At 38.0% G+C, this 27,381-nt stretch overlaps 3 protein-coding genes across 4 annotated transcripts in view; 2 read left to right on the forward strand and 1 right to left on the reverse strand.

The window, feature by feature from the left end:
• The window catches only part of plppr2a (phospholipid phosphatase related 2a), a 72,269-nt gene extending 46,096 nt beyond the window's left edge, over positions 1–26,173 (reverse strand). Inside the window, exon 1 of the mRNA XM_055152908.1 lies at positions 26,153–26,173. The gene's annotated coding sequence lies outside the window, so the exon portion shown is untranslated. The remainder of the gene's footprint in view (positions 1–26,152) is intronic.
• On the forward strand, positions 311–12,802 carry LOC110172696 (paralemmin-1-like). The gene is made up of 3 exons (XM_020938620.2): positions 311–441; positions 8,967–9,027; positions 11,342–12,802. The coding sequence occupies exons 2-3, from the start codon at positions 8,982–8,984 to the stop codon at positions 12,187–12,189; spliced, it is 894 nt and encodes a 297-aa protein (XP_020794279.2). The 5' UTR covers positions 311–441; positions 8,967–8,981; the 3' UTR covers positions 12,190–12,802.
• Positions 13,085–18,205, forward strand: LOC129408679 (uncharacterized). 2 transcript variants are annotated; one of them, XM_055152905.1, is made up of 4 exons: positions 13,085–13,441; positions 14,641–17,072; positions 17,524–17,603; positions 17,739–18,205. In XM_055152905.1, the coding sequence occupies exons 2-4, from the start codon at positions 14,705–14,707 to the stop codon at positions 17,832–17,834; spliced, it is 2,544 nt and encodes an 847-aa protein (XP_055008880.1). In that variant the 5' UTR covers positions 13,085–13,441; positions 14,641–14,704; the 3' UTR covers positions 17,835–18,205. The 2 variants fall into 2 exon arrangements, with proteins under 2 accessions (XP_055008880.1, XP_055008881.1); XM_055152906.1 differs by having other exon boundaries at positions 17,742–18,205.
• Positions 26,174–27,381: the final 1,208 nt, after the last annotated feature.

Genomic DNA, 27,381 nt, shown 5'->3' on the forward strand with positions numbered 1-27,381 from the left:
CTTTGGGAATTGTTATATTAGTTCTCAGCATGTCTCTCCCTTGTCACAATCCTCAGAAAAATTCTCTCAAATCGTTACTGATGCGAGAATATCTGGCCTTCTGACCCCCCCTCCCCAGGCTGGTGCAGTCCTGAGATCACCCCGTCCCCACCGCATTAAAAGACCTGTCACAATGTCCACAATGTGCTGTGTCACTCCAACATTTGCACTGGCATCCCGGGCCTCCACCAGCTGTGTGTCCAAAAATACACACAACCGCATATCTCACTGTGGGACACTTTAAATGGGAGGGGCCAGACCAGGGGGCGGAGGAACCCACTCGCCCCGGGATAGCTGCACTGCTCTTTGACCAAGACTCAAGTTAGAGGACCAGGCTCTCTTGTGAGATTTTGGAATTTGGAACAACTTTGGAGATTTACAAAAGTCTTGGGAATAATTAAGGTAAGATATCTGATTTCCTGACACTGTTGTTGTTGCAGAATTTGACAACAATTGCAACAAAAATTATCCTTTTAAGAAATAGTTATAGGAACATTGTATTTGTAAATAAGTATGTAATTTTTCCCTGAATGAGAAGAATATTTTGAGATGGAAAAACATGACAAATGCCACGGTGACTGTCCAGCTGCTAAGGTCTCTCTGGTATAAGTTAATTTGGGTTAATTCATTTAATCAGCATTTTTCACACTTACAATACCCATGGGTGACTATATGTTTTAATGTAGAAGAGTGGATCAGGTTACGCTAAAATGATTTACTGTAACAAGTACGATTTACAGTACAGCTTTGAATGCCAGGTGACAGGTGGTACCAGAAGTAAACAGAACGGTTGGTGAGTTTGGACCACAGCTGATTAAGTGTGGGTTTGTGGTCTGACAGCTCAACGTAAATACTGCTCTAAATATAGATCACATCTTTCATTGAGTTGTAATGTGTTACGTAACCAGTCCTATTTTAAACATGTACCATTTTTACTGTGTTAAAACTCACTCAGTCATTTTTTTAAATATATGAATAGCTACTTATGGCGACTCAATGCCAAATGGTAGATGTTTACAGTTTTCTTCCTCCTCACATAGATAACTAATACAGATATCTTACTTAACAATTGAAACAAGAAATGGATAGGATGTCCTTCCATTGTGATAAGATGCACTATCTTGCACTATCTTCTACGTTTACAATACACATTGTTGTCCTCATAGTTGCATCATTAACCTACAGGTCATGGTCAGGTTTTCAGCATTTCTCACAACTTCAAATAAAAAAATATGTTCTGTTTTTGTGGTAAATACTATGTTCCAAGTGGGTTATTGAAATCTCAGGTCAGGGTGAGTAACAAGGCTAGAAAGTGACATAAACATCATCAGTCATTGGATACCCCTGGTCACATGACTCACCTGGCAGCCTGTTTTTATACTTTGACACTATCAGTTGCTCAGGAAAGAGAGAAGAAAAGAGGGGTCAGTAGGAATTCCCTCTTGAATAACACAGCCTTACGTGTTTTAATCGTTCTGTTTTTAAGAATTCTTTCCGTTGGGGAAGTAAAAGGAGGAGGGGCTAAAACAACATGGCAAATGCTGGTATCTCTCTGTAACACACGCTCACTGATAAACCAGTCTAGGACAATTCTCTGCTCATGTTGATTTCTGGTTTATAATGTCAAGTCTTAAATACACGTTGCTCCTAAAAGTGTGTAACTTGCGAGGAAACTGTTCTGTTTGTGTATATATCCTTTTCTCTGTTTTGGCTGCGGCCTGAGACCCACCCTCTGATCTCACTGCTCTGAGCTCACTGTTCAGAGGGATCCCTCCCAGTAATTTTGTCCAGTTACAGAGATATTACACCACTTGACCAAAAAATGAATGTTTGCAAGTGAAATAATGGAAATAGGGGTGTAGTTTGGGACTTGGGACTGACACTGACCACAGCAGAAAAGAGAAGGCATGGACTGAGTTTTAAGATTTTGAGTTTGTTCTTATATTTTTTTTAAATCTTTGTCAATTTTAGTTGATAATAGAGACAAAGAATTTAGTCTACAACCCCTCTTGATATAGAACAACTACAACTATTTTTGTGCATATCAAAAAGTTGCATGGAAAAATAGCAGAAGTAGTAGTGACATGTAGGTATAAGAAACAATGAAGTAAGTAATGTGGATGTTCAATATGCAGTGTTGTGTATAGCTCTTTTAAAGCTGCACTGTGTAACCTCTACAGTGGAAGGTCCGCTACTTGCTTGTCTCCATGGAGATTTTATTTCTTTTCCTGGAATGTTTCACAGTAGGGCATTAAACATATCTCCCTTTCATTTGTTCAATAATAGGGGTTTTATAGCTCAAAAATACCTTAAAAACGAATTCTTTCCATGAGCAGGCTTGCCTTTCCATAGATCAGACCAGTAACCTGTCTCTATTGTGATTATCAAGTTTATTTAAATACTGTGGAATAATCAAGGCAAAACAGTAATAATAAGCGGTGGACCCTTCATTCATCCAGACTCAAAACTGTTCTGTTTAGCTGTGCATATGACTGAAAGGTTTTCATTTTCCACTTTTCTCTATCATTTAATGTCACTCTCTTTTACATTTTTAGGATGATTATTTATTAATGATTTGTTTTGATTTGTTTATATTGTGATCTTAATGTATTTCTTATTCTGTAAAGCACTTTGAATTACTTTGTGTGTGAACTGTGCTATACAAATAAACTTGCCTTGTCTTGATTAGAAAAGTTGCACAGTGCACCTTTAATATGCATTTTCAAATTCCTGACCTTGGTGTTTTTCGATTGCTACTAGTGTTTTGTACATGATTCGTGCAAAAAGAGCTATTTAACTGCACAGCATCCTCTGTTCATCCCCAGCCCCGGAGCGTGTTGTCTCAGCAGGTTAGACTTCCATGTAGCACAGAAACAGTGAGCTGTGCGCTTTGAGCTGTGTTGTGTTTTGTGGCTGAGTCGTGGGCACAGATCGCACTGACAGACTGAATCTTGTCTGAGGTTGTGACACCTTTCCTCTGTCACTGGGAGACACAAACAGTCTGTCCCATCCAACATGGCCGCTCACAGACCAGTCTGTGGAGAGCTGCTTCATCTGCGCCACGTCTGCTGTTTAGGACTAGAATTGTTTAGAGCTTTTTTTTCACCACAAAGTTAGAGTATTGTCTATTTTGAGTGGAATATGTTTTTGTTTTCTTGTATTTAGAGATAATTTGTCACACCAAGTAGATTGATGAAAGTTTATTATAAAACTTTTCAAGTAGCTGTCTACAGTGAACTTGTTTTCATAAAAAAGTTATTGCTTTTCCTGTGAAGTTCTACAGTTGAGTCAAGCCCCCCTCAAAAACAGGATGGTGAGGCATCTCAAGGGGCTTATCTTGGAAAAAATACAATTGAAATATGGCATTAAACTTGTGTATTTGAGAAAGTGATGGAGGCTGACCCACAAAGTGAATGGAGAAAATGTTTGAACTTAGAACATAGTACTAAACCAGAATTATACTGGACAAAACCAGGATTAAACTAATGTTAGACTGGGACCCAAACCAAGACTAAAGTAAGACTAAAACAGGATTAAACCAGGACTAAACCAGGAACCAAGCCAGGGACTAAACCAGGGATTAAACCAGGCCCAAATTAATGTAGCACTGACTCAACCAAGAACAATAAATTAGGTATACAGATGGATTAAACAAGCAAGCAATGACCAAATCACCAAGATTAAACAAGGACTAAAACTATCACTACTACCACTACTACTGCTGTAATGTATGTTACAGAATCATGATACGGCGATTTCACCAAAATAGTCATTTTTCACAGTCTTCATATTGCGTACGTTGCCAGTCTGGGTGGAGATTACGCTATCAACTCTACTGTTCATGCGAGTAATTTATGGCAAACGTTTAATAGAAATTTATTGCTGAATTTAATGCTACTTCCCTAAATAATTGAATTCCAAAAAAGCTAGTCTACACGGATTATGTGCTTAGTCAAAGTTCCTCCTCCATCTTCACCGGAAACTGGCTGACCTTAGAGCTATGTATAAGAGCCATATTTAAAACGCTATAATCACATTTGGCCCTGAAAATATAAGGTTAGCGGGGATTGTGTGGAGAATCGGTCGACTAAGTGCTTTTAATGGTCTGCACGTACAGGCATGGGGGGGGAAGATGAAAGGATTGAGAGTGGAGACGGGGCTTTGGGGAGGTTTTTGCAGGCAGGCTGAAAGAGTGACCGTGAAGACGCCAGTAAACTGCAAACATGTGATGAAGGAATCAGGTGCATAAGTAAGAAATCGGTTTGGTATGGGACAACACATGACACACATGACAGAAAATTGATCAAACCGAGAAATAAATGCGTGAAATTCTTAAAGATTATGGGAAATGATGCACATTCACTAACAGTGTCTAATTTGTTGTCTTATTGACACATGAATACTTCCTAGTTTCCTTGGACTTGTACCTCAACTTAAAGGCGTACTGTGTAACTTTTCTTGTGGAGGGTCCACCAACTCCTTGTCTCCATAGAGCTGTTATAGCTTTAGCTGGAATGTAAGCATTGAACTCATCTATCTCCATGAAGATAGGCAGAAATGAAACTAGACCTAGATACAGGTCAGATCTATGGAGCGGCATCTACATGTTTAGTAAGAATGCCTGTTTTTCATTATATTTTTAAGGAATATAAAATGCCTATAATGGAATAAATGCAAAGCAGACAAGTTTGATATCATACTGTAGAAAGGCTACACAGTGCACCTTTAAAATCAATCAATTCAGACTCAAATAGAAAAGAACTATAATGCTCTATAATGTGCTATTTTCTGATCTGTCTTTCCTCATCACAAACCTAGAGCTGTGTTTTGTTTCATTCGTTCATTATCACACAAACCCTGCATATTTCATCTGAGTTCTTCTCTCAAATAGAAAAGAAGTGCTCAAGGAAGTGCTCCACCGTGTTTTTAAACTCCATACACCTTCACTAGAATCATTTGGATAATCTCAGTCCTTGGAATTGTCAAATTTGATTGGACAAATGGTAACAAACGGTAGCTGTTAACTTGAGAACGACTACTTCATGACATCACAAGGTGAAACAGAGAATTTTGATCTTTGAAGATATCGACAGACTATTAATGCAGGATTATATATGTCAAAGAAACAAAACAAAACACAACTCCAGGTATGTTTTTGAGGAGGTAACAACAACATGGCTTCTAACATGGCCTGAAGCTCACAAGAGTCAATTCTATGTAATATAGAACCTTCAATATGGAGTTAAAAATGCGCCGTGTAACTTTTCAAGTGGAGATGTTATTGGTTTGCTTGGAATGTTCCACAGTATGGCATTAAACTGATCTAGAACGCATGTATTCGATATCGATCAGTGTATTCATGCAATCTTACTGTGAGTGGTGTCGTGTGTGTGGGTACCGTTTAGCCTGATCTGCTTGTCTCCATAGAGATAGATACATTTAACGATAGGGATGTGCAAAAATATCAAAATATCACTATATTGTATCATTTAATGTGATGATACAGTATCGATATTGTGGGCTGCTGTATCGATATATCACCAGGAGTATTCTTTGGTATATTTTACTAAATTATTTAGTTACAGCACTCAGTTGTGTCGCTTGTTTAGAGGAAGGAAATTTGTTTATGCAGCACATTTGACATTTTCACTGTTTTGATGATTAAAATGTGTGTATATGAACTTTGCACAAGAAGTGGTTTAACAAAGACTTTTAGCATCACAGGCATGATTTAGCCTTTATTTTTTATTGAACAGTATCGAATTGATTTGAAATATATTGTACTGAATAGGGATGTAACGATATCCAAATCTCACAGTACGATATTTTCACGATATACATCTCACGGTACGGTATTTATTGCGATATTTTCTAGAGGCTAACAGAATTGTAAATATGCTACTTTTTCCTCTTTAAATGCCTTGATAAGATTTAATTCAAAGAACTAAGATTTAAAAGTGCTTAGAACTATTATTTATTAATGTAGTTTGCACCAAAATGGAGCAAAGGATCATGGTCTATGTAGATCCCTCTGTTTTTTAGCTATTGCTGCACCATGACAACGAATTTATGCAAAGAAACTTGTAATTCGATATATAATGTGATGCCCATGATCTTACTGAGAGACTTTTGATGATACGATATCACGATATTTTGGTTATTGTTACTCCCAGGGTATCGAATTGAAGTGCACTGTATCGAGATATGTATCGTATCATGGCCTGTGTATTGAGGTATGTATCGTATCGACAATTTCTAAATGATACCCAGACCTATTTAACGACATACTGTGGAACATTCTAGACAAAATAAAAACATAGTTATGGAGACAATAAGGTGGCCGACCCTCTGTCAGAAATGTTACATAGTGCACCTCATAAGCAACTGATAATCCTGTACCTAGAGATTCTTGGTTCAAATTCCCCTTTCCTACTTTTGTTGTATCCTTTGGCAAGACATTTCACTCTAACCTGTGTGAATTGGTGAGACGTGTTTGAGATGTCAGAGGCGCAGATACGCAGCTACATTACCACCAGTTTGTTGTATTGTTGTATTCAAGGCAGACTTTTTTCAGCTTTGATCCACAATCCTTTCTTCTAATCCTTATGTAAAGATCTTGCAAAATTACCTTCTAACATTATTCTTAGTTCCTCTTTGTCCTCTGTAGCCCTCTCATGCATAAAAAATGAGAATGCAGATTTGTCTTTTTATTCAGGAGATGTTAACGTGTTGGCCATGACCTCTTGAACCAGTCCTACGCTTTGGCTTTTTGTGCTGAATAAATAAACATGAATAAATGCTCGCACAGGCAGGGTTTTACTGCTTCGGAAAATGTGCACAGAATAAAAACACACCGAACAAGCAGAGCAAATGTTGAATTATGGATGGAACACATAAGAATATAAAGTCCCGGATTTAAAATGCACATTTAACATTCGCCGTCTTTATGTAAACTTCTGCTGACTGGCTAGCCAAATATGAGATAGAAACGGTTTGATCAGTAAAGGGTGAGAAATCAGCAGGTGTGAAGGATAAGGAAACCAAGATAATGAATAGTACTAAAAAGAAAAGAAACGATCAAAGGAATATATTTTAGCTAAAATCAACTTTATAGCATCCCATGTTAGTGAGTTTAAATTTCACAGTATCACTCTAGAGCAGCGGTCTTACATTTTCCAAGGCCAGATTTTTCTTAGAAACTGCATCTCAGTTTGATGTTTTATCACTGTGATATTCACAAACAACTCAAGTGGTACGATTCAACAACAAACATCTACTCCAAAAAATAAAAAAATCCTATCAAGCCCAGACATAACACTGTGACAACCAGAAACCAGGCTTAATGTGTAGAGAAGGTCATAGCAGATCTAGGACTAGACCAAGTTTAAACAAAGACCAGGACAAAAACAGGTCTGAAACAGGACTAAAGCAGAACTAGGACTCTAAACCAAGACTAACCTTTGTCTACTTTATGAGTAGGCCAACTCTAAATTATGTTTACACCAGGCCTTAACCACATCTTAAACAAGCCAAAATAAGGCCGGAAAATTAAGCACTGAAGCAGAACTAACCAGGACTACCCAGATCGGTAGTAAATAGGGCTGGGTATCATTATGAAGTTGTCGATATGATACACATCTCGATACATTGGCCATGATAGGATACACATCTCGATACAGTCCACTTTCTGTTCAATATGATTTCAAATCGATTCGATACGGTTCAATAAAAAATAAAGGATAAATCACACCTGTGATAACAAGTCTTTGTTAAACCACTTCTTGTGCAAAGTTAATATGAAACACGCCCATTTTAATCATCTAAAACAGTGAATATGAATCCTTAGTCTAAACAACAACAAAACTGTAGCGCTGTAACACAATATAATTTAGTAAAATTTACTAAAAAATACGTGGCTCACAATATTGATACTGTATCAATATATTGATATTTCGATATTTTTGCACACCCCTAGAAGTAAATGAAAATGACATTACAACATCTGGTTCAAAGATTATATATAATATATTTTTTAAAAATCATGGGAAAATAGTTTGGTGGCCCTGATCTGGCCCATGGCCGCCTATGAGCGACCCCCTTTAGAGTCTGTTAAGCTGTTTGTCAAACTACATTTTACTCAGCTAGAGAATACTTTCTAGTAGGGGCAATTGTGCAGTTTTTTTGTTTTTTGGCTTGTAGACTATGCTGGACAGAACTAGGGTGAAGAGTGGGAAAAGACACTCAGGCGTTAGAGCTCAGTCAGTCTCACAACGCTGAGTGATGTAGTCTATTCCTGAGTTTCCGAATGACATTGCCATAGCTATGAACTTTTTCTGAAATTAAGGCCTGAAAATTGCTTGTTGCATGTAACAGGAAGCTCAAACCAATGAATCAAGCAACAGAGCTACACTACGTTTATACATTCATACCATAGTCCAAACTTAGAACAGCTCATAAGAGATATTTGTATGTAACAGAGTACACTCTGCTCTAATCTCCTACAACTGAATGTCCCACAAATAGTCCTGCGTAGAGAAAGTGGCCTGTAGGTAAGCAGCCAGTGCACGCTCTTGTTAGCTTCTGTAGATGCTCTGAGCTGTTCTTATAACGTCGCCTGCCTGGACTCTGTGGTGCTTCGGCAGATAGATGATAATGCACCATAACTAAGTCTGCATCTGAAGAACGCTTATTTAAACTGTACTGACAGAATGGAGCCAACTGTATGTGAAGTCTTTACAACAGCATCAGTAATTCTCCCCAACGCTATTTTAAAGCAATACTTCAGTAGATATATGCTGTATGATTGTGCCTGACCTGGAGTTGAGCAGCAAATCCTCAGCCACCTCAGCCTTTCCCTCTTTTTCTTTATGCTCTCTGATACTAGTTGAAAACAATGCAAAGTTGTTAACGCTCTACTTTCTCCACAGATAGTGACTCCTATCATGGCACAGAGGATATACCATGAGAGTGGGCATGAAGGAAGATCAGGTATGTACATATAATACATATTTAGAAACAAAAAAAAAAAGTCAATTCAATGTCAATAAATCAGTCTATTCTGTTTAAGAAATACATGTTTTCCCCTCAAGTTAGTATAACTCTACTCGGTTTCCAAAATCAGTTCCAAATATGGGTTCAGCTGGTATCCTGGTTGAACATATAAACTGATCAAATAAGAATATTGACTGTCACATAGACTACATTTATATGATGATGGTCTGAACAGAAGATGCAAAAGTGTCGTTGCATCTTCACTTTTTATTCCACATTTAGACGAACGTTTCTGGGAGGAAATTTAATTGGAGTATGCGTACCATCCAACATGTTTGTTTCTGCGTCCTGTATGTATGTGATGTAAACGTGTACACATGACATGATCTGATCAGAGTTTTGCGTCTTGGGCAGTGTAGACGGAAACGTATGCAACTTTTCCACTCTGGAGGGTGGTTTCAGATTTTTGCATTTTTAAGCCCCAAAAATGCCATCACCGTTACACAAAAGGCATTTCCAATAAAATATTTTGACATTTTTACCCGCGAGTGTTCTCGTGTAAACAGGCCCATAGTCCGACCAGAAATTCTCCTAATTTTTGAATTTTTCTTTACACAAAATTCTTCTGTGGTTACTCGAGGGATAAATAGCAGCTACATAACACTTTTGGATCAGTTTGGTCTTATTTTATTTTTGTTTAAATTAAAAAAATGCTGTTATCAGTCTCTGCACTGGTATCGGTCAATATCGGTTATCAGATTCTTAAAGCTATAGTATTGCAATTGGTATTAAAAATCAAAAAGTTGGATCGGTACATGACTAGTCATGAGTGGTCAGGTTTTAAAACCACTTAACAAGCGATGCTACACAAATCAATGTCTTCTGTTTTTCAGTTCTAACAAAACAGAATGCATAGGTCAAATTTAACAGCTCCACGCTCAGACAAACCAAAACGTGTGGAAATGCGTGAGCCTGTGTAGCGAATGTCAAGTCCTTTTATAGCAGCACTGACATGTGATCTCACAGCACTTATAGACTGCACACCATGACATTGGCATTACAGACATAACTGGGCACACACCACATGAGTTATGTTCCATATCTGAATCATCATGTGATATTCTGTACATGTGATATATATGCATATTGCTATATTTTTAGGATTTAATTTAAGATATATTTGTAAGATTAAACTACTTTTGTGCTGCAATAAGATGCTGTCTGTGGTCATTCCATACGACTCATGAAGACATTTCACCAGAATTGTATAACTATATTTGAATGACCTTTGACAATATCTTAAATCTTATCCATGTTATTTATTGAATGTGTCATACGCATTTCACAATACTCATAAATAATGCAACAACTACAACATTTGACATATTTGGTCATTTTCGACTACACACAAGGCAATGTAATAGATATGTGACTTCAAATCTTGGTCAAATGAACTATAGTTACAACTCAAATAGTGAGATCTGTGCATAAATAAATGGTAAAAATATTGAATTAATGGATATAGTAATTTCCTTTGCATTATCAACCCTTACCCTTGAAGATCAGAGATACTTAGCAAACAGTTTAGGTGATGCCCTTTAATTAGTCTCTTTATTATTAAAGCTGGTTCATATTTCATTCATTCATGCTGGTGGGCGTCACTGTCCTACTGTGTCCCCTCTGAGCTGCACGTTGTCAGCTCTGCTAACTCTCATCTGTCACACACAAATCATCCTACTACTTACAAAGGGAGGCCATCTTGGACTCAGAAGCAAAGATGATACAAACTCAATATCCATCCAATGTATTAAAAAGTTCTAACAATTTCAAAGCCACCTTCTCACTGTCTCAACATGCAAAGGACATGTCCATTCTAGAAAGAACATTGGGGTTGTTTACAGTCAAGACACAGTCTATGTTTAACACTGCACCTCAGGGCCACCTAATGCTATGTGGCATAATACAAAGGCTATATTGGGGCAACTGCAAAAGTAATATGTACAACTATATGATTCTGGCATAGTAGATTTTAAAGCACCCAGACACACTACTACACAGTATGAGGAAATGTGTTGCCATTACGCTTGACAACTTTTCTAAATGAAATTGTGAACAAAAATTGAAAATAAGAGCATAGTTCAGTTACAGTCTTCTCTTTCAGTCTTTTTGTTCCCTTTCTTCATCACCAGTTTGAGATGTCCAAGCCCATCCAAAATGAACATATATTTTTATGTGTTATTTACCGTTTTTTTCAACATTTTCCATTTAAAATTGGGGTATAACTTTTTGACTCATCTGTATCTCTTCACAGTCCTGGGGATGCTTGCAGTTCAAGTGGAGAAAGACCCCAAAACTGGCGCTACCATCGTCCGGTCTGTGACCCCTGTGTCTGGAACACCTGACTCTCAACTGGCCCCCACCATCTTCGACGATGGACGCAAGAGTATCCACGCGGTCGGAGGCTCTGCTGAGCAACCGTCCAGCGAAGAATTGGGTCAGATACTGAGCGTAATTGATGGGGTTGGCATGACGGCACTGCTGGATGATGTCACCATAACACCAAAGCGAGAAATTACGAAAGTAGAAGTTACCAAAAGTGGTCAAGGAAAGGCTGTGTCTAGCAATCAGCTCATGCCATCTGTAAACAACTCCAAAGGTCCAGACTTTAAAGAAAAAGATAGATTTGCAAATGTGTCAAAGACTGTAGCTGCAACAGAGGTTAGACAAAAGACATTGGTGATTGACAGCTCGCCCCAAGTGGAAATGACAGAGAGTGAGATGCTGTGTGAAGGCCCTGTTACTCTTATGTTCATGGGATACACTGATGGACGCGGAGATGGTGAAGATTTAGGAGTAGAAGAACCTCAGGGCATGCTCACGGCAGAAAGAGTCATCATCACAGACGACGGAGAAGAACTGGTGATAGGACCAGACTCAATCGCTCCATCCCAGAAACCTGCAGAAGATATGGCAGCTCAGAAAGCACCCAAAGAGTCCCAGGACAAAGCAGTGTTCCAGGAGGTGCCTCTGGAAGGGCAGAAGGAGCAGGTGCCACAGAAGGTAGATGAAGGAGAGAATGGACACCAGAAGTCAGAAAGTACGGCAGAGGGGCAGGGGAAGCCAAAACGTAAGACCTGTCAGTGCTGTACAGTTATGTGAAGGAAAATCTTATGCAACTATATGGACTCATTAATGGACTAAATCATAAGACTGTTCTGTACCAAACTGTGCCTTTGTCAATAGTAACAATATGACTAATCCACCCACCAAGTGTCAGCTAATGTTTGAAATATATCACTGAGCTGTGATGATAATGAAACATGAATGTAACAAATAGTAAGCTATTTTACCACCTGTTATTTGTGAATAAATGAAATTGGAAAAATATATCCAAACATAGGCTACTGGAAGATTAACCGCAGTTTAATCAAAATTATTAGAAAATTGCAAAGGCTGCAACTTCTGAAGCATCATAACCTTCTGCACAAACAAAAAATATCCTGTCTTATTCTTCAAAAACTAACCCTGTACTCTAGATCTGTACAAACATGTTCTAATTTTTGTATTAGTTTGTCAGTTCATATTTCAGTCTAAAATGTGAACAGAATCCAATTATTAAAACATACATCTAACTGCAATTGCAATGCTTTTCAGAAAAAACTGCAGCTACATATTTTCCCCCATAATTTTTTCAGGAGTAAAACTAATACTCACAGATTCAATATTTATGTAACATGATATAATATTTTGATAAAATGATATTCAAAACCTGGTGCTGACTCTATAGCTATTTGTACCACAGTGATTCACTTCTAACTTGCTTATATTCATTTTAAAGTATAGATGTTAAGTTCTGCCAAATTGTTCCAGTTCCAAAGACTCACTGGGAAGGGAAAGTACAATCCAGTAACAATTACTCCCTCTGGTGGTGAAACATGAGAAGCTCAACCTGCTCTTTAAATATGTGGCAATACTGCAGCTGTACATAAAATATATTTAACTGCACAAATGGCCTGCTCACCTTTTTTTAGACACATTAGTAAACTGAATAATGTATTTGCAGAATTATGAACTTTGTCACTACAATGATCAACATTTGGTATTTTTTCTTTTTCTGAAAACAATGAAATGTGCTATTGTGGTGAATCATGCAGCAAAGTTTGGATAGGGGTGTTGCCTAGTAACTCCATTTTGCACTTTTGAGGATACAAGCTACTACAATGGAAAGCATGCAGCAGTCTGAGAGGATTTATAGTTATGGCGTAGATATGATGTGATGTGTGGATTGGGTCAGCGTGACTCACCTGTACATGGGACAGCTGATAAGCCCATGAGCAGATCATCATTTCAGATTTGAGCCTGTTCCCATCGCACTCTTGAGATGACAACCACACAGCAGACTCAGCACAAGGTAGGTTCACATCTCAGATCTCATTTAATTTACAATTTATAAGGCAAAGGTTTCACTATAGTTATTTTGTGTTGACTGATAATAAAACTATTGCCATTGTCTTGAGGTTTCTTAATCAGTTATAGATTTTAATCATATACCCTTTACAGTAAAATCCAACTGCCTTAATTATACTGCATAGCTGTGTAGAATTAATGTGCAAGCTTTCCTATTACATAAATAAATAGTCAGAATGGGCTGTATACGAAACACCCATTTGCACATAGTGTAGGGATTAATGTAAATGTCATAGGGATCTTCAGTGTAAACAAATACACTGTTCACAATAGCTAGACACCAAAGCAAATGGAATAAAGGCCTAATCTCATCAGGTGTGATAATGTGTCCTGTTGCGGGAGCGTATGGAGCTGCTAATCCCTAACTGTGGAGGGAGGATCAGGCTTGGAATAATAGTATATTATAAATAAAGCAGATTATACTTCAACAATATTTCATTGAAGTGAACTTGTTGCAGGCACAAGTCTTCCTTCTTAATATTCTGCACTGCACTAAATCACAAAACCGTATGCTACTGAACACCTTGTGGGAGATTTTTGTGTAAATGTAGTTTCTAAGAATAAAAAAAATGCATGGCGAGGCCAGACTGTGCCTTGTGTTGGACAAGTCCCATTGGAGCTGTCCAGTGCTGAGCAGTACACAGTGCTGTGAGGTACATAGTGCTCTGAGGGAGCCAAAACACACGAAAGCCGATTAGTGTTTGTCTTTGTCAGCACAACACGCTGTGCTAGGTCAGGCTGAGAAAGTAACCAAAACAACACCACAGCCTATGCTACACACTGAATCCATCCATCAAAAAAGTTTTTAATATGAGTGCGTGTCCATGTGTTTAAATGTACAAGACAAAATCATGGTGCACAAACGTGCTGGTGCTTTCCATGGTGCACCTGTGCACTTATGTTTGTAGCAGAGTACAAGTATAGTAAAGTGATGTTATGGTAATTGCAATGAAAATAGTAATGGAAAAAATAACAAATGACACATGAGTTTATTATTTGATTATTTTTTTCATATGTATCTTATGGCAATATAAGCCCATTATGAACCTAACCTATTATGAAAACTGAGTTAAGTAAATTACTTTGCCATTACTGTGCAGTAAAGTGTGACCAGTACATTTTTGTATTCCTTTTTACTTTCAGTTTGAATAAACAGTTACTTGATGGTAACTTGACAACTGGGTTATCAAAGTCAAAGAGACCCTCTATGGACCCAAGCACTTCCACCTCTAATGCTCAAAACCCAGAACCTCAGGATGACTTAGAAGAACCCGAGAGGATGGAGAGAGGCCAGTCAATAACTACAGAAGAACCATTCCAAGAAACCCCAGAAACCACACCCCATACCCCCCCTGTCACCGCCCAGTACTACAGTGTTATGGAAGATGAATGTCCTGATGAGCTCTTTAGATCACCTTCACTTGCATCCCGCTTGGAACCAAAAGAGGGCAGCACATGTGAGGCAGCAGCCACTGACCAAAGTGTCAGCCAGAGGTCATTTGACGGCACAAAGGCTAACGCTAATCCCGAGTGCTTAGACTGGCACCATGGGGAGAAGCAGTTAATGACAAGTCCCAGCCAGGTGAATGAGGAGATGGAAAATGCTTCACCCACTTTTGAGGAAGTTGTTCGGACTGACTGTTCAAGTGAGATACACTGCGTGGGACAAGACCAAGGACTCCTGGAAGACAGACTGAGGATTCAAGAGTGTTGTCATTCTACGGACGGGGAAGCCAAAGAATATAAAAATGATGGGGTGCCTGAAGATCAAATGTTGGATGATCAGGATCAGGAATTAAAATTAGTAAAGGACACCAATCTTCTGGATGAAACTGGATTAAACCATCACATTCAAAATATTGAGCGATTTAATCTAGCATCTGTTGACACTGAAGACAATCAAAACACAAGTGAAGTTACCTTAACACAAAGTCGAGACAACTCACACAAAGAAGGGACAGATAACCCACTTGAAGATGCATTGGATAGTGATCTCAAAGGATATGACTGGGTAAGGAGAACAGGAGTGGAAGATGATGAAGAGGATCTCTCTACTGAGAACAGAGGACTGGACAAGGAAGAGGAGTCAGCTGGGATAATGTCAGATAGTAGGTTAGCAACTGAAATCTTGCAAGGTGAAAACCTGCTGCAGCGTTTGCAGCTAGTTCAACAGCGACAAGATTTGGATGAGATTTGTTTGCAGACTCCAAAACTAGAGGATGATACGAAGACAAATGTAGCACCAGAAACCATTCAAGAATTTCAAGAAGGATCAGATCAGACCCAAACTGGATCACCTTTGTTGACTATGACAGCACAATTTGAACATTGTAGTATTCATAAAACAGAAATTGTTCATTGTAATAAACAAAGTGATACCAGATGCTTTGTAGTTGTGACAGAAACTGGCACAGATGAAGATCTTTGCAAGCAATTAGAACAAGACGTGTCAAAAAGTCAGTCAAAAGCAGCGCAAATTGTTGGAATACACCAACTGACAGCAGAATGTGATTTAGAAGACAGATGTTATATGGCGAGCAAAATAATGTATGAAGAAGATGTTTGTACACAGGAAAAGACTCAGAGCCATAATGAGAGTGACAAACAACAAGAAGAAGAAAACAGAGATGCAGATTACATTGATGGAATTTGGAAATCCAAAGATGAAAACAGAATTCCTTTTCCTCCCTGCCACAGACTTTCAGCTGCAGAGACCTTCATGGAGAAACAGCTACAAGAATCATCTCAGATCAAGCCAGATCTGCAGAGAGCAGAAGGAGTCTTTGATCTGACTGAAAATCCAGACATACTCGAAATTCCCTTTAAGACTGATGTCTGTCTGGAGCCCCTCCCCACAATAAAAGACTCTGGTCCAGCAGAAGATTGGCACTTCTCAGAGCAGAAGATGCAGAAGGACATCAGTCAAGACATGCAGAGGGAGATGGTACTGGTGAACTTAGGGAAGATCCCAGGAGAGTACAGCAAAGGGGAGAGTCGGCACATGAAGGACACAAAGCTTCTGTTTGAAGCGTTCCAGCAGGTGAAGACAGAGGGTCCAACAAGGATCAAAAAACCTGTGGCCTCACTGCCTAAAAGGCCAGTCTACCCCACTGTGCTGGAGCGAACACGCAGCCTAGAGATGTTTTCACAAAAAACCTCTCCAGTGTGGAGAACACATTCATTCCGCCTGGTGTCAGCCTCCGAAAAGGAGAAATATCCTGAAACATTCAGGCCACTGAGTCCGTCTATAAGAGACAAACCTCGTTTAAGTCCCTACCCCAAACATGAAAAACACACACGCATGCATAAAAGCATGGACTCCATCAGCACGAGTCCAACATCTACAGGAGACAGAAGAACCAAGCCGGAACCAACCAGGGAAGGTTCTCCACTCCTAAAGGAAAATCCCTTCTTTAAACTGCGTCCAGCCTTGTCTCTACAGCCTGAAGTGGAGAAGGACATCAGGGAGGCAAAGAAACGAGAAGAAGAGCTGCACAAACAGAGGTCTAGTCTGTACGGCGAGAAGAGGCAGGGCAGCAGAGAGGAGGGCATGTCCACAGCTAAGCTTAAACCAGGTACAGCTCTCTCATAAACTGTGTATTGTAGACTGACTGTAAGTGAAATAAGAAGTTTTTGTTGGATCAGTACTGAGTAATAAACCTAGTAGGTAGTAAGAGCAGCTGTTGCACAATGTTAGGGACCCATACACACTTCTCCATTGAAATGTCAATATTCTGTCAGCATCTCAGGCCATTCAGATGTCAGCCAATGCACTTTAATGCACCTCTTTACCTCTTTACCATTAACATCAGACTGCTCTCCTGGCAGCTTAGTCTGTCCCTCTCAGAGGACACATCACTGTGCCAAAAGTGAACTTGATATCAGGAGTAACAGAGAAAAACCTTCACAGCCAGTACACTGACTCATTGCTCACAGTTACTGAAGTTATTAAGGCAAATAAAGCTAAAGTGAGTGAAGATTCTATAGTCTTTAAAATCTCAGCATCTCATTTCATTTGCCTTTTAGATCCTACACTTAAGACCGCAGGTCGACTGGAGCGTGTGTGGCCTCCGCCTTCCAAGAAAGAGCCCACCAAAGCTGAGCAGGTAAGCTATAAATCCCACCTAAACCCATTTGACATTGTTTCAAAACATGGCAATTTCCAAGTCCCGCAAACTCAGTCTAATCTGGGAGTAAGCTGAGAGCAGAGCTAATCGTGTCCTTAAATGTGTGTGTCACAGCAGGAGGTCAAAGTTCAGCGAGGTCACAGAGCCGCTCTTTGGCAGCGCTGGGAGTCGGGGTTCATCAATGGGCAACCAACCAACCACAACAAGTGAGGACTGATGGGACTAAATAGTTCAGTGAAAAGACTTGCTTAGATCCCAGTAGGAAGAAATCTCAGTGATACAATCATTGGAAGAATATGTTGGATGTGAGCAAAGGTCTACTGACAGTTTGGTTTGTGTTGCGTTGTGTTAATTAAGGAAAGGTACCTGATGTAAAATCAGTAGTCCAAACATATGTTCTTGTAATTATTCTCCATAGCAATGAGTTTATGGTAATGTTAACTGGTTTGTATACAATAATGCAAACAGCACATGGCTGTCTCATTTTGGCCCTGCATTATATGGGCATTTTTTCTTTTACTTTAATACATGCAAAAATCATGTACAAACCCTTTTAAGGTGCAGCTGGAGTAGTGATTGGATGACCGCTCTATGAGTTTACTGTATATTTCCCATAAAGTCGTATACTTAAATTCTATTTTTGTTCTATTTTGTTGATGCTTTATGTCAGTATTGAAATATGTCAGTAATATCTTTTATTTTGACTGACTTTTAGAAGAGTAATAAAAATTCTGTAATAAATTGGTGCTTTTTATTTGAATAGGTTATCTGACTTGTTTCTTTTATTAAGAGTAAAAAGCAAAGATGAAAAATAAAGTGTGGTGAGGACTTTCCCCGTGGGAGCTGGCATTGTGTTTAGTCGACAGTTCAGTTTCTAATCAGGGCCAAACAGCTTAGAATCTCTAAGTACCATCTGTCAGGGTCCAGTCTGCCAACAGCCTGGTCAACATGGCACTGTGCACAATGGCTGCACTTCAAAACCAACACATAGTCCTACAGTACAACTACTATCATCTATTCACCAGTAAAGGGTGAGAGATAATGAAGGAATCAGAGCGTTAAGAAGTTGTTAGTTTTTTTCAGTATTAGTCAGTAAAAGCATGTGGTTTAAAGCATAGTTCAGACTTTGGAGGAAGAAATGTGGCTATATTGTGTTGTGTCTCATTCATGTCTATATAAACATTGAAAGTCATTTTTAGTGTTCTTAAAAAGAAAAAGCTGAACCAAAAAGTTGTGTTTGATTTTTTTTTGCCATATCACCTAGCCAACCATAACTTCATATCTTTAAATTGGTTTGTTCATCATTCACCTCTGTGATAAAAATAGAGTAAGTTTAGTAAACAGCAGAGGTGGGACTTGTGAGTCATGACGTGGACTCAAGTCAGACTTGAGTCACTATTTTTAGGACTTGAGACTTGACTTGATAAAATGGACTAAGAGTTGGGACTCGACTTGGACTTGAGGCCTGTTACTTGAGAAGACTTGAGAAGCACTTTTAAATCTGAATTTGTTTTATTCTGACTGTAATGATTCACTGTAAGATCTTGTCAAGACATTTAAAAAGGAAAAATTTGCATTACGTAAATGTACTATGACTTAAAAAATTGTCATATAAATTGCAAAAATCTAAGCTATATTTGGTACTTTGGTTTAAAGACTTGAAATGACTTGAACCTCAAAGCAGACGGCTTGGACTTAATTTGGATTTATGGGCCAGTGACTCGAGACTCAAAGACCTCCCTGCATTAGACTTGGGACTTGACTCGGACTTGAGGTCAAAGACTTGAGACTTACTTGAGACTTACAAAACAACGACTTGGTCCCAGCTCTGGTAAATAGTCTTTTGAAATACTAATACTACATACTATATGATAATAGCAATAACTGTAATAACGGGCGACAGTAGCTCAGCTGATAAAGTGTTCGTCCACTGAAGGTTGGCGGTTCAAATCCGGCTCTCGGCATAAACGTCACTAATCAAGTAGTGGTGAGATTTCTGCTGTCATTGCGTCCTTGGGCAAGAGACTTAACCCACCTCACCCCTTACCAGTGTATTATTGTGAATGGGTGATTGGTTCTGTGATGTAAAGCGCTTTGAGAGCCTTTAAAAAAAAGTGATCATTTATGAAAACTGAACACACTCAACTGATTCTGCTGAACTCCAGGACGCATAGAGAGAAACGAGTAAAAGCAAGGCCTTCAAATAGATTAGAAATGAATATCACATTCTCCTCATTCCTCTTCTAGTTCACATCTGTCACCTCTAGAGGGCTGCATTGTTTCAGTTTCCCACTAGTTCGATAGATTCAGACCTATTGTTTTTAGACAATTTAAGAATTCTGTAATATTTTATTTTCAGGGTATTGTCTAAAGATGTCTTAGAAACGTTAACTACCCATGAAGTCTATAATTAAACAACAAAAAACAGAACTCCACCTAGTTACCATAGCATGTCCTGTCCAATTAAATGTTTCTATAATGGTGTTGTTAATGAAAAAGAGCTTATGCAATTCTAAACAATACACAAGAACAGTACACTTATGAGGATTCTTATGTAACCTTGTCGCTTATATGGCTGTGACTCAGAGCCTGTACAGAAAGAATGGGCAGCTTAACATTATCATATGCACATAACACAAAACAATGTTGCACAACGGAGGGGCTATAAGTGCGTCACTTACTGCAGGAGCCCGTGGGTGGTACTTCTTTAGATGCTTGGCTAACACTGACTCATTCATGATGCGGAAAAAGACCTGTGCGTTCCTGCGAAATATGACAGAGGAAAGGGCATTTAAAAGATGGAGAGGTGGGAGAGAGAGAGAGTGTGAGAAAAGTAAGGTTCAGGGACAGTGTGAGAAATAAAAGAAGAGGTGTTCAATAGGTCATGTGTTATGTCAAGTGTGTTCAGAAATTACATCAGTACATTGCTTATGTGACTTATGTGAAATGAATAAGCTCATTTTATTTGGAGATCCCAACTTCTAGGATTTTACTACTACGACTGCTACTACTATTATTAGTGCTTCTACTACTACTACTACTTTTACTGCTTCTATTACTACTACTACTATTACTACTACTACTACTTTTATTGCTTCTTCTACTACTACTACTACTACAACTACTACTACTATTACTACTACTACTACAACAACAACTACTACTACTAGTATTACTACAACAACAACAACTACTACTAGTATTACTACAACAACAACAACAACAACTAGTATTACTACAACAACAACAACAACAACAACTAGTATTACTACAACAACAACAACAACAACAACAACTAGTATTACTACAACAACAACAACAACAACAACAACAACTAGTATTACTACAACAACAACAACAACAACAACTAGTATTACTACAACAACAACAACAACAACTAGTATTACTACAACAACAACAACAACTAGTATTACTACAACAACAACAACAACTAGTATTACTACAACAACAACAACAACAACAACTAGTATTACTACAACAACAACAACAACAACAACTACAACAACAACAACAACTAGTATTACTACAACAACAACAACAACAACAACAACAACAACAACAACTAGTATTACTACAACAACAACAACAACTAGTATTACTACAACAACAACTAGTATTACTACAACAACTAGTATTACTACAACAACAACAACAACTAGTATTACTACAACAACAACAACAACAACAACAACAACAACAACTAGTATTACTACAACAACAACAACAACAACTAGTATTACTACAACAACAACAACAACAACAACAACAACAACAACTAGTATTACAACAACAACTAGTATTACAACAAAAGCAACAGCAACAGCAACTACTACTACTACTACTACTACTACTACCACTACCACTACCACTACCACTACCACTACCACTACTACTACTACTACTACTACCACCACCACCACCCCAGGGCAGCTGTGGCTACAACAGTAGCTTACCATCACCAGGTATAGAGTGAATGAATAATGCTGAATAATGCTCTGTAAAGCGTCTTCTACTACTACTACTACTTTTACTGCTTCTACTACTACTATAACTTTTACCGCTACTACTACTATTACTGCTACTACTATTACCGCTTCTACTACTACAACTACTTTTACTGCTTCTACTACTGCTACTGGTGCCCCTACTACTACTATTACTGCTTCTACTAATACTATAACTTTCACCGCTTCTACTTTTACTGCTACTACTACTATTACTGCTACTACTATTACCGCTTCTACTACTACAACTATTATTACTGCTTCTACTACTACTACTGCTGCATCTACTACTACATTTTACTGCTTCTACTGCGTCTATTACTATTACTACTACTACTTTTATTGCTTCGTCTACTACTACTACTACTACTTTTACGACTACTTTTACTACTACTACTACTACTACTACTACTACTACTGGAATTACAACTACCAGGAACAACAGCAGCAGTAAATGTTTTTTTTTTTTTTTTCAGGTCATCACCAAACATTACGCTGATTGTGCTTTTCTGTCAGTGCACATTTTCCAAGAAACTTCTTTGCAAAGTGTTGCTCTTTAAAATATTAGTAATATTCCAGCATAGAGGTCACCAGTGTAGCTTATAGTTGTTGTTTGTTTTTTTTCAATCACTGACTCAAGCAGCGTCATAAGCAAGACTGCAATTGTAACTCTCTTTCTCTCTGCCTGTGCCTCAGTCTGTGAACATAAATACTGCACAGTCTTACCAAAGTCCACAGACCGAAGAGACAAAGGACAAAACTGAACTCAAAGAAATCACAATATGAAGAGATTTCACAGACAGACACAAAGGCACAATGTAAAAGACTTCTGTAGTGAAAACCTGGTTCATTCAAAGACTTCGAGGGCCATGCACTTCAGATACCAACCTCTAAAAAGCACAGATCTTAAAATTTTGCTTTTTTGTTTCCTGAATGATTATATAATATTGTACAAATATTTTAAATGTAGCTTTATTGATCGACAAGGGAAATTCTTTGGACAAAGCAACTCACACATCACAATATAACAAAAAATATAAATGGTAGCAATAATTTATTAATATGTAGCAAAAATAGCAATAGTTATTCAAATGTATACATACGTGTAAAGTAAAAAATGGAAATATAGTAATATAACTACATAGGGCAAGTATCATTCAGAAGTTGCTGATACAATACGTAACTTCATACGTAGGCCACAATACTATATGATTCAATAAATATTTCAAATCAGTTTGATACAGTTCAGTGAAAAACAGAGGCTAAATCATAGCTGTGATACTAAAAGGTTTTGTTAAACCATTTCTTGTGCAAAGTGAATATGAAACCCATCCATTTTAATCATCAAAGCAGTGAAAATGTCATGAAAATGTGTTGCATAAACCAGTTTCCTTCCTCTGAACAAGTGACAAAACTGTAGTGCTGCAACAAAATAATTTAGTAAAATATACCAAAAAATACTGTTGGCGATATATCTGAATCAGCACATTAATACAATACGATATATCGATATTTCAATATTTTTGCACACCCCTATAACTATAGTATATCACAGTTATATATAAGAGGTCATAAGGAAAAAACTTGTAAAGCTTGTAAATCTGATCACTGTGTTTGAATTTAAACCACAAAGTGTCCTTTTAACATTTTTCAACCATTTTGTGTCTTGCATAAATAGTTTTGCAAAGAGCTCAAAAGATTTGCCAGATTTAGAAAAGGTTTCAGAAAATGTGGCAAAGCGGTTGAAAAAACTGTAATCTTCATGTAAGCTCCATGTTGTTTTCATCATTTTTTCATCACCTCAACAGAAACACTAACTTACAACATTTATTTTTACTAACTCAGAATTTTTTTTTACTTTTTATCATTTTAAATAGAGGCTCCCACTGTAATGATCTGATATGTAAACTCTCAAATGCATATCATATTTGGGCAGTTTAGAAGCTTACTACAAAACATGCACCATCATAAAGCACCTGGCTTGAAAATAAATGTATTATTATTTATTAAGAAGAAAAAAATTCCTAAAGCAGATTCAAGTAAAAAAAAAAAAAAGAACTCAACTCAAAACAATTAACATCAAAGTTTTGATGCAAATTTAAAATCTGTTTCCAATGCCAACAGAGTTTGCAGGTGTGAAATGCAGGCATACACTAGACTTACAAGGCCAGACGAGATTGAGGTTCATTTCACCTTAAATGACTCAAATTACCTGAAGTCACCTTGCGGCGCATTAAAGCAAGAACAGGAATGGCAACATTTTCACAATCTAGTTTTGGCATGACTGGTCCTTCTTATAAAACCGTCTATCATGAATCGACCTAGATTCATTCACACTTCATCAAAAATACATTTAAAAGCTAAATCTATAGAAGCACGGAACTGTAACTAATATCTTCCCCTTCAGTCGTTAAAACATGAAGATCAAACTTGAAAAGATCCTGAGCTGGTGTGATCAGGGCTACAAGAACAAAATACAGCATGTTACATTGTCTGCTTACAGCTCAAATCATCATATCACCTTCTTTCAATAAAACTTGCCAAGGTTGCATATTTCGAACAGAACACTTTGTAATAAAAGAATAGAAATAACGTGTTCTTGGAAAGCTAACGTCAGAGCACTTCTATGTACGACTTGTAAAATGGAGGAAGACAATGATTGGTGATGAAGTTTAAGACAGTAAACAACTAAATATAACCTGTTCAATAGATCCACAAGAGTGCCGTGCCCCGAGCTAAATGAAGGCAGTTTGAGCCTTTTGATGCTCTATTGAACACAAACACACACACTCACACGCTCACACATACACACACGCACACACATCCCCACACACACACCCACACACACACACGCACATCAGTGCCCCTGGCCAAACACATGACCAGTAACTAACTGTATTGACAGATGGACAGATGTACCACAAAGGGATCCCTGCTGCCTGTGGTGTCTCTTCAGTGAATGTGTTTGAAAGAAAAAGTCTGGTTTACTATTACTGATAAATTTGAATGGAGGTTCGTGAATAGTAGTGTTTATTTTGAAAATAAAGTTTAATGATCTTTAAAACACACCTTATGTTGGCCGATTGTCAACAAAACAAACATGCCACAGCTCAAATTGCATTCATTATTGTGGCCTGGACCTGCCTGTTGCTACAGCTGACTGCCTCTGAGCTCTTTTTCTCACCTGGAGTACTTCTGCTGCCAGCAGACACTGACAGATTACTGATAATCAAGGGAATTTCTTACAATTTAGGAGTGTAATCCTCCTTTGTGATTGGACTTGTACTAGAGGCAGTGGTTAAGCGGTCAGATCCACTGGCCGCCAGGTTGGTGGTGCGATTCCAGCTCCCACAAATGAATACTATCGTGTCCTTGGGCAAGATATTCGCCTTCAGTGCACTGGTGCATGAATGTGTGTGTGACTGGGTGACAGCTATGGCTCTTTTCCACCCTCAAGGCACTCTGAGTGCTTTGAGGGTGGAAAAGAGCTATAAAAATGTGGCCATTTACCTTTTACTTTACTGTTCTTTATTATTTTCTGACAAACGATCATAGTGTGGACTGCACTGTCATTGGAAACATGCCTATGTGGCAGTGTGCAACTACAAAAGCCCCAGATTTCTCCATTATGTGGCGGCACAAAGGCCTGTATTCTGTCTGCATCTGTCTGTGTTCTATAGCACCAACACACGCTTCAGTGTGACGTAAGGATCGCACCAGCTGAATATGAGCATTGTCCTGCACACACTGGCCTCTCCTCCTCGGGCTGTTGCACAATCCAGATTCAATGGTCCGAGTGCATGAGCTCACATTACAGCATTACAACAACAGAGAGCAGAGTGAGGGGACCGAGGGGGGTCCAGGAGATGAACTGCCAATAAGGACAACACTTAGGTCACTGCAGCCTTAAAACAGAAACTACAAAATAAACTGGTTTTAATTTTAACAAGGAAATAAATCCTAAATTGCAATTGCAATTATTGATGGTTATAGACTAGTGTTGTCACAACACTACAGTTTCAAACTAGATTTCACTCAATACGATGATAATATAAAACTGTCCTTATTTAGACAATAGAATTGAAATTGTAGTGCTTGTAGAAAACGTGGTCTTTGTGTAATCTCTCAGCCGTCCAGGTACGTCTTAAACTTGTATGTTTACAGCTCAAGATCATTTCTGTCCTTTGGATGTGATTTTTTTAGTATCAATACCTGCTCAAATGAGTATCTACTTTTGACTGTAGTTCAAATATTGATTGGTCTCTGATTTTCACAACACAATATGTGGTTCCAGTTTACACAATAACAATACATGAAAAAGTTTGACCACTGTCATCATCATTGTCACTGAGTGCGTATACATGCACATCAGTATCCCGGTTATTAGCCATATCCCGGTTATGTCAGTATTCAGGTTACTGTGTATATATGCACCATGAAGAAACTGGGATACTCAAAAAACCCGATCATAATGAAAACTGATGTGCATGTATACGCACTCACTGTTGTCATCATCATCATCGCCATCATTACCATCATCATCATCATCATCATCGTCGTGGTGGTCGTGGTCGTGGCCGTGGTGGTGGTCGTCGTCGTCATTCACAGTGGATTTTGTTGATTTTGGTTGAAGTGCAAATTGCTATTGTGTTGTTGTTTTTTTTATGAAAATAGTAGGCAGCACATAGAGGTGGGAGAAAAAAATGTGTTTCACAATAGTGAAATCAAATATAAATTTGCACAAAAGAAAAAAAATTCTATTTTTTAAATCATTTAAGTTGACTATTATAAAAGACAGCAAAAAGAGCTACAAATGAAAAAAATAAATGAACGAATGAAAATATTACAAACTTGCAGTGTAATCTAAGCGATATAAGGTGATACTTCTGCCTTTTTATTTGTACTGTTATACTTTATTCACTTTTTTTTTTTTTTTTTTTTGCAATAATCAAGACATTTGCAGATACAATTTTGCATATTTTTGACATTTTTTTGACAATATCTTCTGCTGTCATCAGGTCCAAAAATATTGAGATATTTATTTTCATTCCTAGTTGCATGATGCTGATTTATTATTATTTTTTAATAAATCAGCATCCTGCAACCATCTGGCGCATTTGACCCACCCACCCCTCTTGCTATTTAGGGATGGGTCAAATGCACCAAAGACCCAGGATGAGACTTTCTTCCCAAATGAAAAGACTGATAATGCCATTTTCTGATCTTAAAATTTAATAATGTTGTTTTCTTATCACAAACAGACCTGGAGTTGTAGTTTTTTTTTTTTCTTTTTTTTCTTCATTCACATGTTTAACACACAAATCCTTCATATTTTGTCTCAATTCTTCTTTTAAACAGAAAACAGGAAGTTTAAAACTCCACCTACTGTATAATCATTTGGATGATTTCAGCTCTGCAGTTGCCAATCTCTCCTGAACAAAAGGTAAAAAGGAGCTGTTAACTTGAAAACTACAATTACATGACATCATTAAGTGGAACAGAGCATTTCGAGCTTTGGAGATGGAGACAGACCAACAATAAAACATTACTCAAACATGTCTGAATGAAACTAAACACAACTCTGGACATGTTTTTGAAGAGGTAACCACATTTTAACATGGCTAAAAGTTCACAAGAAACTGTTTAAACAGCACAAGCACATCATCTGACACTTGAAGTTGTTCATTTTGTAATGTAGTATTTTTATATTTTGGTTTGTCACTAATTAGAAT

The sequence above is a fragment of the Boleophthalmus pectinirostris genome, unplaced genomic scaffold, assembly GCF_026225935.1.
Source record: "Boleophthalmus pectinirostris isolate CB_2022bp ecotype Guang Dong unplaced genomic scaffold, ASM2622593v1 HiC_scaffold_17, whole genome shotgun sequence".
Classification (NCBI taxonomy): Eukaryota; Metazoa; Chordata; class Actinopteri; order Gobiiformes; family Gobiidae; genus Boleophthalmus; species Boleophthalmus pectinirostris.

Coding starts and splice junctions, on each gene's coding strand:
- LOC129408679 (XM_055152905.1), top strand. CDS start 14,705: ATGGACCCAAGCACTTCCACCTCTAATGCTCAAAACCCAGAACCTCAG. Junction 17,073..17,523: donor CACAGCTAAGCTTAAACCAG/GTACAGCTCTCT, acceptor TTTGCCTTTTAG/ATCCTACACTTAAGACCGCA. Junction 17,604..17,738: donor AGCCCACCAAAGCTGAGCAG/GTAAGCTATAAA, acceptor TGTGTGTCACAG/CAGGAGGTCAAAGTTCAGCG.
- LOC110172696 (XM_020938620.2), top strand. CDS start 8,982: ATGGCACAGAGGATATACCATGAGAGTGGGCATGAAGGAAGATCAG. Junction 9,028..11,341: donor TGGGCATGAAGGAAGATCAG/GTATGTACATAT, acceptor ATCTCTTCACAG/TCCTGGGGATGCTTGCAGTT.